The sequence below is a fragment of the Hyperolius riggenbachi genome, chromosome 3 (assembly GCF_040937935.1).
Source record: "Hyperolius riggenbachi isolate aHypRig1 chromosome 3, aHypRig1.pri, whole genome shotgun sequence".
NCBI classification, from domain to species: Eukaryota; Metazoa; Chordata; class Amphibia; order Anura; family Hyperoliidae; genus Hyperolius; species Hyperolius riggenbachi.
Window position 1 is genome coordinate 290,324,930 of NC_090648.1, and position 19,244 is coordinate 290,344,173.

The following is a 19,244-nucleotide window of genomic DNA, read 5'->3' on the forward strand; positions in this document are numbered from 1 at the left end:
ACCTGTCACAGGAGAAAGCTAATCAGCTGATCTGCGGAGCACGAAGTGAGGAAACCGAGGGACCTGTAAGACTTTGCGGGGCTGGAAGAAGCCCCTTGCAAGTAAATTAGAACTTTTTCTCCCCTGACAGGTTTACTTTAAGGGCACTGTCTTTTACATGGGTGACCAGGGTTTGAATCCTGGCTTGGACCAGTACCTGTTCAGCAAGGAGTCCTTGGGAAAGACTCCTCCCTAAGCATGCAAAGTGGCCTATTGAGCATGACCTTAGTGGCTGCAGCTTTAAAGCACTTTGAGTCCAACACGGCAAGATAATACTCTAGAAGGTCGGGGCTATATACCAAAATACAGCAATATATAGATATAGGAAGTGTTACTGATGCTGAAACCAGGATAATTTATGTGATAATCAGCATTGCTGATGCTTAAACCAGGATAATTAACATTAAAGTGAGTCTCCTGAATAATGTAGTGACATATTCTACATCAGTGCTGTCCAACTTCATGGGCATGGAGGGCCATTTTTTTTTCAGCCCCCATGGTGGAGGGCCGAAGGTTCTTGCTAGAGCCGCAGCCCCCCCCCCCCCCCCCCCCCCGGAAAAAATGCAATTAAAGGATAATTAGATTGGCAGCACTTTTCACAAAATGCAATTTAAAATAATGGTGAAGCCGCGCCGAAAAATGGGTGTGGCCATGGACCAGAATGCGGGTGTGGCCACGGGTGGAGACAAATTTACATGAACTTAGCAATGTGGGACATTAGATTAGGATAGTGGTGGTGAACCTTTTGGAGGCCGAGTGTCCAAACTGCAACCCAAAAGTCACTTATCGCAAAGTGGCAACAGCAATTTAAACTACATACAAACGTTTTAACTCATACATGAACATTATGGAAAATCCAAGTTGAAAATAAACTGTGAAGATAAACAATTTCATCCATCCTACTCCTGAAAAATGTGGTTTTTTTTTTAGAACCTCCCAGTTTTATTTTTCGTTTTAAAAAGCTAAAAAAGTAGGTTTAATGCTATTGTCTCATGATGACGATTCAGCTTTTCCATAGTCTCACAGTTCGCAATCATGTGACCCCCAACAAGACAAATTCAGCAATCATGAGGCCCCCAACAAATCATGAGGCCCCCAACAATCATGTGGACCCCAACAAGACAAATTCAGCAATCATGAGGCCCCCAACACGACAAATTCAGCAGTCATGAGGCACATAAATAGACAGCATTTCACATAAATAAGCAGAATGCCCCTTTAGTGACAGGTGCCCCCCACTTAGATAGTGACAGGTGCCCCCCACTTAAATAGTGACAGGTGCCCCCCACTTAAATAGTGACAGGTGCCCCCCAGCTAGATAGTGACAGGTGCCCCCCAGTTAGATAGTGACAGGTGCCCCCCCAGTTAGTGACAGGTGCCCCCACCAGTAGCGAGCGCGTTACCTCTGGGGCTGGCCTCTCCTGTGTCCCCGCTGGCCTCTCCTGTGTCCCCGCTGGCCTCTCCGGTCTCCCCGCTGGCCTCTCCGGTCTCCCCGCTGGATCAGACCTCACAGATCGCGGCGACTGAAGCAAGCAGAGCGCGCGCATGACACCCGCGCGGCAGAACGTCACATGTGGAAGTGACTAATGATTCACTTCCGCATGTGACGTACTCCGTGCGGGTACCATGCGCCCTCTGTTTACATCAGTCGCCGCGATCTGTGAGGTCTGATCTGTGAGGCAGCGGCAGCGGGGGGACATAGAAGAGGCAGCGGCAGCAGGGGGACATAGGAGGGGCCAGCGGCGACACCGGAGAGGCCAGCGGGGACACAGTAAGAGGGAGCAGGCATGGCGCCCATAGCGCAAGCCATGCCTGCATCCCAGGGAGACGAGCAGGCCGCAGCAGGTGGCCTGGCGGGCTGGATGCGGCCTGCGGGCCGCCAGTTGGACAGCACTGTTCTACATTATGTCACTACAGTACCTCTTTAGTATACGTGTTTGTATTTCTTTGCTATAGACCTGACAGCCCACGTAAATCAATAGGCAGATTCACATCTAATGTGTTAGTGGAAAAAAAAACTTAGAGCCTACTGTTTATTTCTGGACTTCATAGCCCTTATTAATTTCACTTTTTCTCCTAAGTTTTCTCCTACATCATTTTTGATCTTCCTAACTTTTCAGCATTCTGCAACTGAAAAGGTACCAAAAAGTAGGTGAAAAAGTACTGTTGAAATGATTCTGAGTATATTATTGCTTGCTGTTGGCTTAAAAGGCATTATATTGATGATATTTGAAAATAATATATGAATTAATGCAAAACCAAACACATATGTTAACAATTACCGATTATTGGAAATTTTCCAGCTCAGCACCAATGTTGGATATAGTCCTACACAAGAAAGCATTGCTGCAGCTAGGGGAACAATGCCACATCTAGTCTGACATCTGCCTCTTTAAATCAAATCCGACACTTTAATCTCCGCCGGCCCCAAGCTTCGCCAATGTGCCGCGTAAAATAAAGTTTACATCAGCGCATTTGAGCTTGCCACTAGGGGTGCCATTGCTGTATCTAGTCTTGCATGGCGTCAGGCTATTGTGTGTGTGGAATGGGATGGAGCTACAGCATGCCAGCTAGTGCTGCGTCCCCTTTTGCTGATGGTGTGTCGCCTCCATGCACTAATGTAAAGAGGTAGAGACCTTACCATACCCCCTGACGCTCAGCACCCAGAAATTACTAATTTCTCCCCCACACAGCAGAAAAAGTAGGTGCTGGGGGAGGGAACATGGGTTATATCACTAAAATGGAATGGAAAGGGCTAAGAAAACCACACTAAGACCCAAAAATGTGTGGCTAGCATAAGACAGATGGCAAATCTGATCATTGCTCTTCAATGCTTTTAGAATTCTTAGACTGATCACCCACCTGAATTTCTAGCTGTTGAACTACTTGCATTTGGACTCTGCATTGAGCTGTACTTCTATCATCCAAAGCGTGCTCATTGTTAAGGTGCCTGGTCAAGAAGCAAAACAAAGGATCAGTGGACAATATAACACCAAATGTGATTAATAATGTTAGCATTCTGTTGGAGAAACAAAAGGCAATCATGTAAAAATAGCAAACATAACAGATGTCCCAACAATGTGTTACCTATAATAGCAACTACAGAAGTGTTTCGTAACTTATTGATTGAGCATCAGCATTTGGATGTAACCATGTGTGTAAATCAATTAAATACATCTGAGAATCCACAGTGCAGAAGGTGAACTATATTTTTTCATACATCCATAGTAACAATGTGAGTAGATTGATATTTGCATTTAAAGCTTTCAAAACAACACAGTACAGTAATGCGGGGAATATGACTTTTTGTAGCTTGGCTAGAGCCTTTGTTAAAATGCGCAACTTTAAATTAAATAAGATACTCTACTGTAAGGAGCTAATGTACAATCCGAGGCAATAACTAATGCGCTGGAGCTCGCATTACCTTTACCTTTGTTCTGTGTATATTCCTTCAGTGTTTGTGTGAGTTTCCTCAAAATATCCAATAATCTTTTTATATGTCTGTATTATGGAGAAAGGCATTTTAGACATCAAACACCTTTCAATTATAAAAAATATATATTAATTTGGGGGCAAAGACTGTTGTAAAAGTATAACTAAATATTCATAAGTTGCATATAAAGGGCTGAACCCCATTCTGTTTTGTCTAAATAGTCAAGTAAATATATCTACATATGTGTGAATAAGGCATTTAACGAGCCATATACAATCTCATTAGTCTTTCATCTCTATTTAATTAGTCCAGGAAATGAGGGAGAATAACAGATAGATCAATGACAAATATAATCTGCTGTCTTCAAAAAAAAGGCACTACGCAGCTTTGAGTGAGCGCACAAACCACCTGTCTTGTACCTTCTTGCTCATGTGAAGCTGAATATCTGCAAATAACTTCTCTTTAAGAAAGCAAAATTATATCTACCATAGCCTTTATAGTATTGGGTACTGGTAAAGTCCTAGTGGTACTGGTTCTCTACTGAATACTCTAAAAATGGGAATTCTTAATCTATATGTGTTAAAATGCCCATGAACACCAGAAAGGTAAAACTGGCAGGGCAAAATAGAAGGATGAGAGGGTCTTAATATAAAGTGTAACCATTTGTGACCCTTTGCAGGCTAGGCTTCATTTTGCTAAAGGATACCTGGAGTGACATGTGGAGTTAGACATGTGTATGTACAGTGCCTAGCACACAAATAACTATGCTGTGTTCCTTTTTTTCTTTCTCTGCCTGATAGAGTTAAATATCAGGTACGTAAGTGGCTGACTCGGTCCTGACTCAGACAGGAAGTGACTACAGCGTGACCCTCACTGATAAGAAATTCCCCTTTTTATCTCTTTCTTGCTCTCAGAAGCCATTTTGTGCTTGGAAAGTGTTTTATAGTTGGAATTTCTTATCAGTGAGGGTCACACTGTAGTCATGTCCTGTCTGAGTCAGGACTGAGTCAGGCACTTACATACTTGATATTTAACTCTTTCAGTCAGAGAAAGGAACACAGCACAGTTATTTGTGTGCTAGGCACTGTACATACACATGTCTATCATCATGTCACATGTCACTTCGGGTATCCTTTAAGGTTGCTGGTAGTCATGATTGTTATTTCTATAAGTAGGGATGGTTATGAATGTTCAAAGTCATTGAAATTTCCATTTTTTTTATCAATTGCAAATTTTGCACAGTATACTTTTTATATGAAAATAAGAACTTTCACCAGAATTAATTTTCTCACTGTATTTTGAAACAAAATGTGTTTTCTTACACCCAGGGACTAACTTTTATAAATATTTTCATCTTAAAAAAAATGTGAAAAATGTTCTCAAAACATTTGCGGAAATGAAAATGACTATATTTTCTCATAACTACCATAATTTTGTAAGACTATTGTGCACTAATAATCTCTCACTGCCTATGCATACATTTATTAAAATGCCTGAGCAAACATACACCTATCAGATCAAAGAACAGCAAACCTTGTGAAAATACATTGACTGGATTTTGTTGGGTTAGCAGCACATTATTACAGTAAAGAGATCACTCTACAGCCAAGTGTCACACAAAAATGTTGATTTTCTTACGTTGGAGAAAAAAAAGTGATCCAGCCAGCCTATACTGGATTTTTCAGTAAACAGATGGCAATCTGTGCCACCATCGTCTGAGTCATTCAGAACACAGTGGGGTCGGCTGAATGGTTAGTAAAATAGTAGTTGTGTGACTACACTCACGTACATGAACCAATAGCGAGAACCTTTTTTTATTTAAATAAATCCCCGCTGTCAAGGTTTTATTACAAATAAAGTCTTGCCATGGAAGCATGCAACTGTTATGTTAGAAACCAATTGCCTAACCTTATCAGAACTCCTCACTATGGTCTAATAAGGCACAGACGATGCCTATAAACCTTTACCACCTAATACCAGACATTTTGTAAAAAGATCCAGCCCAGGTTTGCTACACCACTCATGTTCTCCAACTTCAGTGGCTGCTGCAATATGATGGAGGTATATGATGTAGTCCCCTCAGATGTCTAGACATTCCAGATGTATTTGAAATTCAGAATTTGTGATCAGTGGAAGACTGATTTTCATTCAATACACAAACAGAAGGAAACAGGAAATGCCAAATCCCAGTGGTCATATCAGGTTGTAAGCACTAGACTGAAATCATGTGCATGCACCTGTAATAAGAACTTTTTGGTACAGTGGTTTTAACATTGCCACAATGTTTGATCACTATAAAGCTGCAAGTTACCTTCCACTTCTTTTGTGTATGTGGGTTGGCATTCGGCAATAGCAAGAATTGTTCAGAGCTAAATTTATAATATTTGCATAAAAGGCAACATATCACACTAGCTGCCCTCTGCTAATTGTACACAGTGATGAAAACACTGAAAGATGATTGCTGAGTCATTGCTGTGAGCTACTGCATTCACTCACAAGCCATTTGACCTCAAAGCAACCCAATAATACAGATTAAATGTGCTGAATGTAAAGCTGTAAATATTGCATATGTTACAACACCTGCTTTCCTGCACTAGGGTGTCTACAAAAATTACTGATCATTATAAAAGCCTTGCACCGGATGCCCAACATAAAAATTCACCGCTTCCATAATATCTAACACTTACACATTATTCCAAAATATAGCCCAACACGAACCTTCCCTTGCAGTACACCTAACTCTAAGGACTTGTATTGGCAGCATATTGAGCATAACTACAACCTGGGTTGGAACAGAATAAAAATATTTGTGTACATCAGGAAAACTGAGCCATCTACATTTTACCTGAAGTTACCCTGAACTGAAACTACTGTTAAAATCACAGGTGTAACTGTATATAAAGGTCCAGCTACACAACCCCTATCATTAAGCTTGAGTTTACCCTCACAGGAAGCTTCACACTCTCTGACAGAAATTTGTAAGCTTAGTATGACTGCTGAAAGATGACACAGCAAAGGATAAACTGTGCTGAAATGGAGGCACCAAAAGCACCTGTTCTGGTGGTCTTGCAATAATGGTATGGCAATCAGAACAATCTGATCTTCACTTTACAAATTGAAGTTCTATGTAAGGGGCAATCTGGGAATAAAGTGAATGAAAAATAAATGTGGACATGCTTGCTACTACTTTATAAGAAAGTCCCAAAAATTGAGTAAAGTTGACTTCCTGGAAGTGGATGGAACTAAGACATCCCCAGAAAATTAAAGGTTTATGGCCAGCTTTCCTAACTACTCATGTACTCTAATATCATAATTCATTTTTACAGTTGCTTGTCAAGAAGTAATGTCACATGCTGTATACACACGCACGCACGCACGCACGCACACACACACACACACACACACACACACACCTGCAGGGCAGTGAATAGCAACTAGAGGGCATTACCACCTTATTTACCCTCCAATTTAGAACCATTTATTAGAAATAATTTTTGAACCAGGATGATGTCATTTATAATACTCCACAAATTAAGATGAAGTGATACACAAGTATACAGGAATGCAGTAACTTCCCACTTCTTACAAATTATTAAATTAGGTGAATTCCTGTAGGTGGCAGCAGATCTAATCAGGAACACTAGTGACTGTCCTTTAAAAAACACGTTATCTCCTATACATTATATATATATTTATATATACATATATATATATATATGTATATATATATATATATATATATATATATATATATATATATATATATATATATATATATATATATATATATATATTAGATTTTTTTTTCTCAAGAGTGAGAGTGTTAAATCTACTCCTTGTAATTTTAAAATGTGAATTTGAATTCAAATTGGATTCTTAGACAAAAAAATGTGTGGGTCTTAAACATAAGGATATTAGTGCTGATTACAGAAGGGTCTTTTGCATATACTGTGTCCTGCTTATTTTATAATCACCCCTTTTAATGCACGCGGCACTGCATCTGAAAATAGGAGTTAATACTTATTGCTCTGGCAACATATCTATTCCTACACATAAGAGATAAAGACACTAATGCTCGCATGCAGATTAACCAGAAGAAAGGTGCAGAAAGGGCTAAATGCATGGACTATAAAGGGTAACGTCAAACTATATTTGGTACCAGCTGCATAAATGAGGATGTATATCACACAATTTCTTCAGGAAGCAAAAGACATGAGCAGGCCCTGTGTGCTCAAAAGTAGCTCAAAACATGTTTACAGTTTAGCAACTTGTTCATGTCATATATTTGGAGAACAAAAAAAATATGTTCGCATTTAACTGCTCAAGTCTTCATATTCGGTTTATCTGCACTGCTTTCATTAGAATAGAGAGACTGTAGAGTATAATAATAGTCGGTAAGGTTTTGTCTTGATTGAATTTTTCAGAGGAATACAAAAGAACCTTGCCATTAAAATAGTCCTTTATTCTCCAGCATGAAGGCGAAAGGTTTTTAAAGTGTTGTGATGTTCAGTAATGAGCCTCTATCTAAATTATCATTGGTGACAAACTCACAAAGCACTTTTCGAGGACACATAGTTATGAAATGCCAGAGCTGCCACTTTCTTTCCTGTAATTATAGGCTAGCTTGCAGCCCTTCAATGATCATTTATAGAACAGCCTCCAGTGGATTACCGTGAACTTGAAAAACACATACATACCTCTGCCACATCTCCCTTCTCCGTTCCTTGCTATTGTTTACTAGTGATATGTAAAATAATAGAGCCTATTCATTCCCCTACTTAATTATGCCAATCAAAGTGCAGGGAAGGCAAAGGATACAAATGAAATGCAGTGAGATTAAATAAATAGACTTGGCATTAACATAAAATTATAAATTTTATACACTTAAAACCATTTTATGTCAAAAATATTCTCTTTTATGTCTTTATATCTGTCTCAGGTATTATGCATTGGCTGATGAAATATTCTCTATGATTTATAAACCAAGAATAAGATAATATTGAAAAATGAGTATTTCGGAAATTTCTCAGCCACAACCTGATTGCTGTTTGAAAATGCATATGCAAAGGGACATTTCATTAATCATTTAATCATGTACCTCATAGGAAGTTTGAACTAATGTTGCAAATATCCTTTTCGTGTGAATGCTTCATAATGCTATCTTATGTATTTGATATATGGCATATGTCATGAATTATAGCAGCTCCTAAAGGATTAAATGAATTGTTATCCTTCAAGATGCTTATTACAAAAACCTTAATCATTTTTTTTCTTTATTACTTATTGCTAGCTCAATTTCAGGGATTTTTTTTTCACAAGTCACCAATAATGCTCTTTCGTAATGGCAAAAGGTCTGTAAATTACCCATGCAATCACTAACACCATTTCACAGACCTGTTCTATTTCTGCGGGTCTGCTAACAAGACGATTACACACAAATTACTGGATATCTATGAAATATTTAAATGCATTCTACTCTACTATGCATTAATAAGAGCAAAGCAAGCTATGGAACTCTGGTTAGATCCACTCCCTAATGTCCCCTAATGAGCCTCTTACTGTGACTGCAGTTCAAACAGAAAGGTGAAGAAAAAATGCAAAGGGTGCCTTCAGAAAGGCAGCCTGAATAAACATTGTGCAAGCCAGTTCTAATTTATGGGTCACTTTATAGGTATATTGATTTTTGTTTTGAAAATGGAATAAATGATGTGGTTGACTGGCATTCTTTAAAAACTGCATGAGACTGAGCCAGGTCTTAGCCTCGTGTACACAGTGTGTAAATGTGAAGCCTTTTCTTTCAAGCAGATATTTAATAAAAACTTAACTACAGAACACAACAGAACCAAGAAAAGCAAGTGAGCAGTAGAGCCTCTGATTTCTTACACAAAACAAAGAAATAAAAATAGATGTGTGCCCTATCTCACAGTTTATTAGACAAATTTTAAATTCAATTTTATTTTGATCCCTGAAGTAATTTATATTTAAACAAGACTGACATGAGTCTGGTAGGGCTGAGAGAAGTCCTGGTGGTATTTAAAAATACTCCAAGGATTTTATATTGTGTGTGTTATACACCGCATACCTTCCATGTTTATTCTTTCTTCACAGTCAGATAAGATCTTAAAAGCTCTCAGTGGTTACCAGAAATAGATATTTTGATATAATTCTTAGTGCACTTACAATGACATTATTAGTGGGAACTGACACTTTCAGGTATGTGCTCATAATGAGACAACCTGAGCAAGCTGTCTCAGGGAGTGATTTTTGGCGGTCACTAAAATGAAAGGAATTAGTTTAAAAATGCCAGCTTTTTGATATAGCAGCCTGCATTAAAGAAACTCTATCATTAAGCTTTGCTGGAAGTGCAATATGCCATTTCATGATATGTGGCTGGATAGGTATTCGAACTGCAATATTGATTGCTTGGACAGCTAAACTCTAGATCAAAGTCTCTCATACAAGTCCTTAGGCTTCACCAGCAGTGTATTGTTTGCAAGGCTGGAGGACATTTAGAAGAACCTTTGCACAAGTAGGGTAGAAAACAACTATGCATGGCAAACCAGATAACTGCCCAGTGCGACATATAATACCAGTTAGTCTGAGAGACATCATAGTGTGGCGTAGTAAATTTAGAGTAAATTTGTGGCAGAGTAAATTTAGGAAAATAGTAACAATATATATAATAATCCTATTTATGACATTGATTGTTCATATATCTGCTAACATTAAAATATTTGTCATGTAAGCTCACAATAAAAAAACATTCAAATGGGATATTTAATTCTGAAAATAATATTTTCAGTGTTATCTGAGAGATGGTTTTATTTACTACTGGACTGCTGTGACTAACTATATGGAAAAGGAAGTGTCCAGAGACAAATTGCTTAGGGTTACACCTCTTTCACTCGGAATACTGAAGGAGGAGAATTAACTGTCTGTCAGCTGCTGCCGTGCACCGGCTGGGTGTTTCCTAAAGGTTGGCAGGGGAAGTAGAAAGGTAGCCAAACCACTGAGTCACATCTAAGCATTGCTCAGACAGTAGATAATGCATTTTTTGTTGCCAAGGAACCATATCACATATAAATGCTGAAAAACTGGGGGACTTACAAATTTTGCCATTGGGCTGCATTGATTGCAGCCAAAGGGCACTAAGTGGTCGGTAGTTGGGAGGCTGAACTAACCAACAAGTGTGTAGTACAGTTTCCCATCTGAATGGCTTTATGCTGTTTAAAGAAAAGCTAAACCATTGATTGCATGATAACATATAAGTCTTTTATGTGTTTCTAGAATTAGTATCTCAGACATGGGGGTAGCACAGACTTGTGTACCCTTTCATCTATGAGGTTCAGGTTATCAACCGTAACCAATTTCAGTACATATTGGCTTTAGCCCCTTTGGGTAAAGTGTGAGTGTATCTGTTTTGCCAGTACTATTTCCGGTAGTGTAATATATAAGCCCATGGTAAGAAATGTGGCAGCAGCAGTGGTGCAGATGGAAGTGGTTAAACTTTTACCTCACCAAAGGCAAGTGAGTCAAAGAAACCACTCAATGCAATATAATTCAATAGAATTCAACATACAGATTTTGTGTCAGCTCACATTAAAAAAAGGATTCTTTTTGTATATTGTATTATTGGCATGATCACAAACACATGTACAGCTTTTAGTTAAATTTGTACTGTCATCTTAAGGGGCTGCTATGGGAACCGACTTTATCGGATCATGCTTCCGTGCACATGGCATATATGCAGTGATGCAGGCAGTTTTGGTGGCCCAGCAACCTGCCCTCTGTGCCCCATCAGACCAAAATGCATAGCAGTTTAGAGGTGTGCTCTGTATTCCCCCCCCCTCTGAGTCCACCCCCACCGCAATATTAAAAAAAAGCCACACGATGATGGCCGCAGCCCCCACCATGTGCACAGTAATACAGGCACATTTGGTGGCCATATAACCCGCCCTACACATGCGCGCGCTGCCAAACCAGAATATATGGTAGCTCTCAGTCTCCCACAGTGCCCCCCAGGATGCAACAATTACTGATGAAATTAGTATTAGCCGAGACTCCCACTTTTGGACCAACGTGGCTTATACTGGAGTATATACACTAATTCTAATATTTCCCAAACTAGATATAAAAAAGGCAGGATAAGAAAAAATCCACATTGTATTCTTCACTTCCCACAGCCTGATTGTCACATTTTTAACACTCCAATTATAAAAGTGTGAACAGATTTTGTTTCCTGGTGACCAGGAATTGAAGAGTGGAGAACTCAGGTGCTGTAATTCCACAAACGTGGAAAACAAAAAGTCCTTTCAGGGCCAATGCACATAAAAAAGCGCTAGTGTAATCGTAAATGCTCAGCGCTATTTGAAGTGATTTTTGCAGGGCGATTCTAGAAATGTGCCTAGCAATTTTTGGAGAGTTTTGGTGTAACGTGTTTTATGTTTTGTTACAGTAGAGCTGGAACTGAATAGCTTCTATAACAAAAATGCTTGGAAAATCGCTCTAGCGCTTTTCAGAGCGATTTTCCACTTTTCTATACTTAACATTGAGGCTGAATCGCCTCAGAAAAGCGCAGAAATGCTGCAGGACCCGCGTTTGCGTTTGGGAGAAAATCACATCGATCTGGTGTGATCCATCCCATTTAAATACATTAGCCAAGCTGGCATTTTTAAGAGTGCTCAGAAGCACTGTTTTTGTGCACCAGCCCTCACTAGCATTGGTAAACTGTTAGTTATCCACTTGCTAGTTTTTCCTACTGTAAGTACGGTTATCAGCAAAGTCCAGGTCACAGTAAAAGTGTCACACAGGTATTTGAACCACTTACACTGTCCTTTGATATTTCCTATTTTGTTTGTTGCTCAGATTGTTATGGACCCTTATAAAGTGGTGATTTGAGTCTTGTTGCTAATTCATAAAAATAGCATTCAGCATAAAATAATGGTAGGTGCAGTAGTGGTAATCATGCTAAAAAGATCTTTTTAGCCAATTGCTACTTTTACTGAAGTAGCAATTAAAAAAAGAAAACAAAAAAAAATATTTACCCCCCTAAACCCCTTCATGTCTAATAGAAACGCCCCCCCCCCCCAAAAAAAAAAAAAAAAAAAAACAAATGTCAGCCAACAGAGAGAGAAGAAAAAAAAAAACACTGCACACTGTATTGGGTTGAGCCAATTAAAGCTTCAGGCAGCAGGGTAATTTGCCAACTGCTAGTAAAGTGACCATCAGCTTCGGGCTTTGAATAACTCAATTTTTGTTCAGTAAACATGGTATTCTTATATGTGTAGTTATTAGTATTACAATCTCTTATATTCAGGCAGTATACGTCTTGAGCTTTACCTTCATATCAGCTGTGGGATAACTGAAGTCACTAAAATGCCACTTGGTTTTATTTTCCTTTTTTCCTCGAGCTAGTTATGATTTGTTGACTTGTAAATACACTATTTCAAGATAAGCTCTTGAGATGTGAAATGTTGAGCATGCTCCATAATAACTCAGTTCAGAGCAGTGAATGGTGCTGTTACTCTAACTGATTTAAATGGCTTGTTTAAGTGATGGAAATGGCCTCTTTACCTGCTGCACTGTAGCGCTGGGACCATTTATCAAGTTAGAAAAGCTTTAGCAGCAAAAATAGGCTAATTTGCTTTGGATATATTTTCTGTTTGGCACACAGTTTTGTGTACTAATAGAATGCCTGTCATTCTTTTTTTTATACTCCGTTGTTTTCAAAGGACTGTATGGAAAACAGGAGATATTCTGAGCTTTATGGGTCACATCAAGCACACAATATATTTTGAAACAGGGGCCCTCCTGTACACCAGCAATATCAGAGTTACTGGTATAGCTCAGGAAATTAGGGTAACTTAGAAAAGAAGAATCATTTATCTGTCAGGGAGCTTTATTAGATTTAACCCATCTTTCATTTTTGGCTACATACCCTCTTAAGCAATTGGTGACTAAATGAATCATGTTCTACGTATCTATATCTCTGATGTCATAAGCAAATGCATCTCAAAGTGCCTTCTGCACCTCTCCTAAGAGCTACTGATGCTTTACCCACTTACAGCCTCCCCAAGCATTCCCTTGAGGGATTGCTCACACTTGTCCTTGGGGGGGGGGGGGGGGGATGCAATTCTTTTTTTAAATTAACATTAATTCTTATTTTTGTGATTTTTACATGCATTTGCATACAAAACTTTGCAGTCCAAATTTTAAATGAAAAAAATCAAACAAATTTGCAAAAAATAAAAAAATACATGGCAATGCCATTGAAAGAACATTATGCGTGCAACAAACGCATTTTCTAAAATACACAAAACGTGCATAATTTTAAAGTGTGAACCCAGAAGAAGATTTATATAGGGCCAGCCTATTTAGGGTGCTTTTCTTGTCATGAGGATTTACTTTCTTTACTTTTTATTCAAAATCTACCTCAAGCTCCAAAATTTACCTCTACCTCCAAAATTGTATATTCCTCCAACTTTCTACCCTAGCCTTTCTCTAGCTATGTAACCGCTAAAACTCAATATTTTCTGATGCAAGCACCTCCCATAACTATGGTATCCTGTGCTATCCAACATTTTGCATTGAAGGTTAGAGGAGACGTGATTTTCTTCTTCTTTGGTGTCATGCTTTTGTAATTGCTTATGTTTTTTTTTAAATCTGTAGCACTTCTTAATTTATTGTGCAGTGCTGCATATCTTTAGTATAAATATCCAGACAGCAGAGTAACAGAACAGTTAAAAATTCAAAAATGAAAATTTGTGTTTTTGTGGAATACAACTACAATTTATTCCAATGGGTATTAAAATGCTTTAAACAAGGCAAATTACCTGGCTGCTCTCTTGACTGCTGCCTCTAATACTTTTAGCCATAGACCCTGATGAGCATGCAGATCAGGTGTTTGACTTAAATAGGCTATACAGTCTAGAATCAACATGCCATGTATCGTGATAAGAAAAAGACACCGAGAGCCCAATATGGTGTAGTATGCTCAGGACACTAGTGAATAATGTAATGTGAGAAGGTTATACTCACAAACGAGGGTTACCGCTGAGGCAACCACTGTGTATGCAGGTGAGGAGATTAGACCTGTCCTCACTCAGGGTTAAGAATTCGCTCTCTGTAGATAGACCAAAGGTAGGGGTGGGTCCCCCTTCCACCAAGGGTGGACACTATAATGACTTTGATGAACAGTGGCGCCAGCAGAATAAAAACAATAATTAAAAGTTTTAAAATATGCTGGGGAGGCAGTGGTGGACTTACCTCTGAAAGCAGACTAGACTACTTGTCTGACATAAATAAACACTTTATTAGTACCCCAATAGATGCAACGCGTTTCGCAGGACCAAGCCCGCTTCATCAGGCAATAAAACAGGGGACAAAACAGTAGCTCTCAGGTAGCACGTATAGCGCCTCTGGAAGGCGCTATACGTGCTACCTGAGAGCTACTGTTTTGTCCCCTGTTTTATTGCCTGATGAAGCGGGCTTGGTCCTGCGAAACGCGTTGCATCTATTGGGGTATTAATAAAGTGTTTATCCATGCCATGTATCGTGCTCTCTTTAACCTCCTTAGCGGTAACCCCGAGTCAGGCTCGGGACGGAAATCCGCAGCTCAGATTGGTAATCCCGAGTTGGATCCAGGTGTAGAATGCAGGTTTGCAGGTGTGGAATGTGTAAAGCTGCTACAGAGCTATCTAGCGGTATAATTTTAAGGGTCTAAAAGCTTGTGAAAAAATTGCACTGCTTTTGGACAATAAAATCTGGAAATAATCATACCGCCAGGGAGGTTAAAAGTTACAGTATAATGCCTTCCGCAGTCTTTTTTTGGCTAACTCACCCTTTAAAACCCCCGTGAACACATATTTCTGGCACTTTGCCCCACCCCCTTGCAGACGGGTGCTGTGGTGCTTCAGTGTGTGCCATGGCACTCGTCTGCAAGGGGGTGGGGCTAATTCCTAGAAGTAGGTGCACATATGGTCTCTGAGGGTTAGTTAGAAAAAAAACTGGGCAAGGCATTATAACTTTTAAAAAGAAAATTATACATGGTGTGTTGATTTTAGACTGTATAGTCTATTTAAGTTCGACTGCATTTGCAGCATGCTTATTTCAGGTGTGTGATTCCTAAAAGATCAGCAGTACACCAGAAAATTGGTATTTTTTTATAGGAAATAAATATGGCAGCCTACATATCCCTCTTCTTTCAGGTGCCCTGAATATAATGTATAATAATGAATAAAATTGCCAATGTTTTCACAATATAAATGTTTTAAAGAGAACCCGAGGTGTGTTTAAAGAATGTTATCTGCATACAGAGGCTGGATCTGCCTATACAGCCCAGCCTCTGTTGCTATCCCAAACCCCACTAAGGTCCCCCTGCACTCTGCAATCCCTCATAAATCACAGCCATGCTGTGAGGCTGTGTTTACATCTTTAGTGTCAGTCTCAGCTGCTCCCTCGCCTCCTGCATAGCTCCGGTCCCTGCCCCTGTCCCTTCCCTCCAATCAGCAGGGAGAGAAGGGATGCAGGCGGGGACTGGAGTTCTGCAGGAGGCAGGGAGAGCAGCAGACTGACACTATAGAGATAAACACAGCCAGCTCTGCCAAGCTGTTTGTCAGCAGCGTGGCTGTGATTTATGAGGGATTGCAGAGTGCAGGGGGACCTTAGGGGGGTTAGGGATAGCAACAGAGGCTGGGCTGTATAGGCAGATCCAGCCTCTGTATGCAGATAATATTCTTCAAACCCACCTCGGGTTCTCTTTAAATTATTAAGTCAGTGCTTGCCCAGTGTAAAATCTTTCCTCACCCTGATTTACATTGTGAAATGTATCACAGGTGGCAACATCTTTAGTCCTGCAACAGGTTTACAGGCAATGAACTGTTAGGACCATGGCCCTAAAATCACACTGTGGGAGGGGTTCTGACACAGTACGTCCCTGATGATAAATTCCAGAAAAAGTAAAGATTTCTCATGGGAAAGGGTGTATTGGCTACTGATTGGGATAAAGTTCAATCCCAGGTTAAAGTTCCTCTTTAAGACAAGAAATGCCCTGACACTTTACACCCGTGCATGTTCCCTTACTGGAAGCATAATGTGCATAGTGTGGGGCATCATGGCATGCAAAAGTTCCTCCCTGCAGCTGTATTTAAAGTGTGACTACAGTTTTCTAAACATATCTAGTATGTTTTTATCTAAAAAAAACTTTTCATAATCTGTTATTAAAATTATCTCTCCAGTTCAAACTGCAGCCAAGTATGATTTTCTTGACATGATGCTTTATTGCAGAAAATTCAACAGTCCAATATTGAGTGGCTAGGGATAAATTAATGTCAAATATTTATTCACAGCTGTACAGACATGCTTAGTTCAGTTAGCTTGCAGTGCAGTTGTTCTCCCAGGTAAGACAGAGAACAAATAAAGGGGGTTGAGACGCCTTTTTCCTGAAATATCTGCAATATCTATAATTGCTCTGGAGTAAATTAACGTACACTAAACGGCACCAGGCATTCTTGAGCCCTATAAGCAGCACTGCAGCAGTATGCTGCAGCATTTCTGAAAACCGTGCATGGCGACAGAATACAACATGCATTGAAAGATGCCAGTGTACACTGCTGCAGCGCTACCTCGCTGGGTTCAGGGCTCATTTCCACTATAGCGAATCCGCATGCGTTGTCCGCATGCGGATTCGCACAGCCAATACAAGTGGATGGGCCTGTTTCCACTTGTGCGTTGTGCGGAGCGTTTTTGTGTGCGGGGAAAATCTGCACGGCAGAGCCGTCTGAATTCGCTCCCCGCACACCGCTAAGCGAATCGCATACAATGTATCTAATAGGGAAATCGCATGCGGTTTTGGCATGCATTTTTCGCATAGGAGGTAATGTTAATTTACAAAGGCAGTGACATGGTTAAAATCGCCCACCTACTACCCTATGCGAAATCGCATGCGAAATCGTGGGAAAAAACGCAAGCAAAATCGCACCCGCATGCGATTTCGTTTGCGGTGATTTCCCGGCGATTCCGCACCGCACAAGTGGAAATGCAGCCTCAATGAACCCTATAAGCAGTTGCTATTCAGACTGCATGAATCCAGTCACAGTCAAAAGATGCATGGGAGTTTCTCAAGTCAGTACTTATAATGGAAAGTCATTCTCGGTGAAATAACATTTGCCCAGCAAATTGTCTAGAGGTCTGCTGAACACTATATGATGTCTATGGGTATCCTTACATCTTAACACTTGTGTTGGAAATGTAAGTTTATCTTCTTGGTGGCATTCAAAATAACAGTTATACCGAATGATTCCATAAACTATTTATGCTTAACTTAGTTTATAAATATTACATCACAAAGCTGCTGTATTTGTTAGATTACACACAGCTGTGTTTTTGCAAGTGTCAGATTTCCATAATACATATGTGATAACAAGTGACCAATTTGCATGTGCAATTTAATTGAGCATTTTGCCATTTGTAACAATTTTTCTTGAGTAAATAGGTGAAAAGTAGGGTGATGAAATCTCACATTGCAGTATACATTCCCTAGATAATGAGATATGTTATCACCTTTTGGCTAGGAGAAATTTGTTTGTATAACTGTAAAATGATAAAACAAGAAGAATAAGGCTTTTGCTTTTACTGTATATACGTATTGCCTGTAAGGCAGTGATGGCAACTATTTTTTGCATACTGGAAAACACATTTTTTCAGTATGTACAAAACAGCCACACCACACTAAAACACAAGGTAATTGCATGATATCACATATGCAAAAAATAAGGTTTTGGTTCACATTTGGTACAGAATTAGCACAAGTTTATCTCTAATCAACACTACAATATATAATAATTGGCTTGGTCGGTCACTAGTGGTTTGTCTATAATATATCTAATGCAGGGCCGGGCCGAGGCATAGGCTGGAGAGACTCCAGCCTCAGGGCGCAGTGTAGAAGGGGGCACACAATTCATTCAGCTGTCATTCCTAATTGTGTTTGAAGCAGAAATAAATAAGAAAAGGGGATACATGGCAGTGACTGCAAGCCAGATAACTAGATATTAAGGTGTTGGGGAGGTTGTGGGCCCTGTGGCGCTTCTTAGTCTAATATCAATCAGTGTGTGATGGCTGTAGTGGCAGGGATGGAGGGGCGCACTTTGATGTCTCAGCCTTGGGTGCTGGAGGACCTTGTCCCAGCTCTGATCTAATGTTCACAAGTGACCACTCATGCTCCTTTCTAGGGGCAGGTGAGACATCACCCAGGGTGCACCGGCAGAGGGGTGTGCATCTGCACAGCAGGAGCAGATAAGATAACTTACCTCACCAGGATCAACACGTGCCACATCTCCTTCCTGGTCTTAGGCATCCTGGCTCATTGGTAACAGTGCCCCCTGTGATATCATCATAGGGGGCGCTGTTATCATTGAGATGGGACGCCTAGGACTCGGAAGGAGATGCAATGGATTTGGATCCTGGCTAGGTGAGTTAGTTGAACTGTTACCGTTGCACACTCTGCATGTGCGCCACCCTTTCCTACCGGTCTCTGCATACCTAAACGACTACTTAAACATTTGTATAATGATTTTCTCTTGTCGGACTCAAAGCGATTGAGAGCTGCAGCACCCGAAGGGATGCTCAAAAGGCCACCCTGCAGTGTTAGGAAGTCTTGCCCAAGGGCTCCTTACTGAATAGGTACCAGCTTCAGGCAGGATTTGCACCCATGTCAGAGGCGGTGCCCTTAAAGTGCACCAGAGATCAGAAAATGCAAATAATCGATACTTACCTG

At 40.1% G+C, this 19,244-nt stretch overlaps 1 protein-coding gene across 20 annotated transcripts in view; it reads right to left on the bottom strand.

Annotated features, from left to right (window-relative positions):
- Window positions 1–19,244, bottom strand: part of FOXP2 (forkhead box P2) — a 314,143-nt gene that overhangs the window by 84,556 nt on the left and 210,343 nt on the right. For all 20 annotated transcript variants that reach the window (XM_068276462.1, XM_068276460.1, XM_068276465.1 and 17 more), the window contains one exon: window positions 2,902–2,989. In XM_068276462.1, coding sequence (XP_068132563.1) covers window positions 2,902–2,989 — 88 coding nt within the window. The remainder of the gene's footprint in view (window positions 1–2,901; window positions 2,990–19,244) is intronic.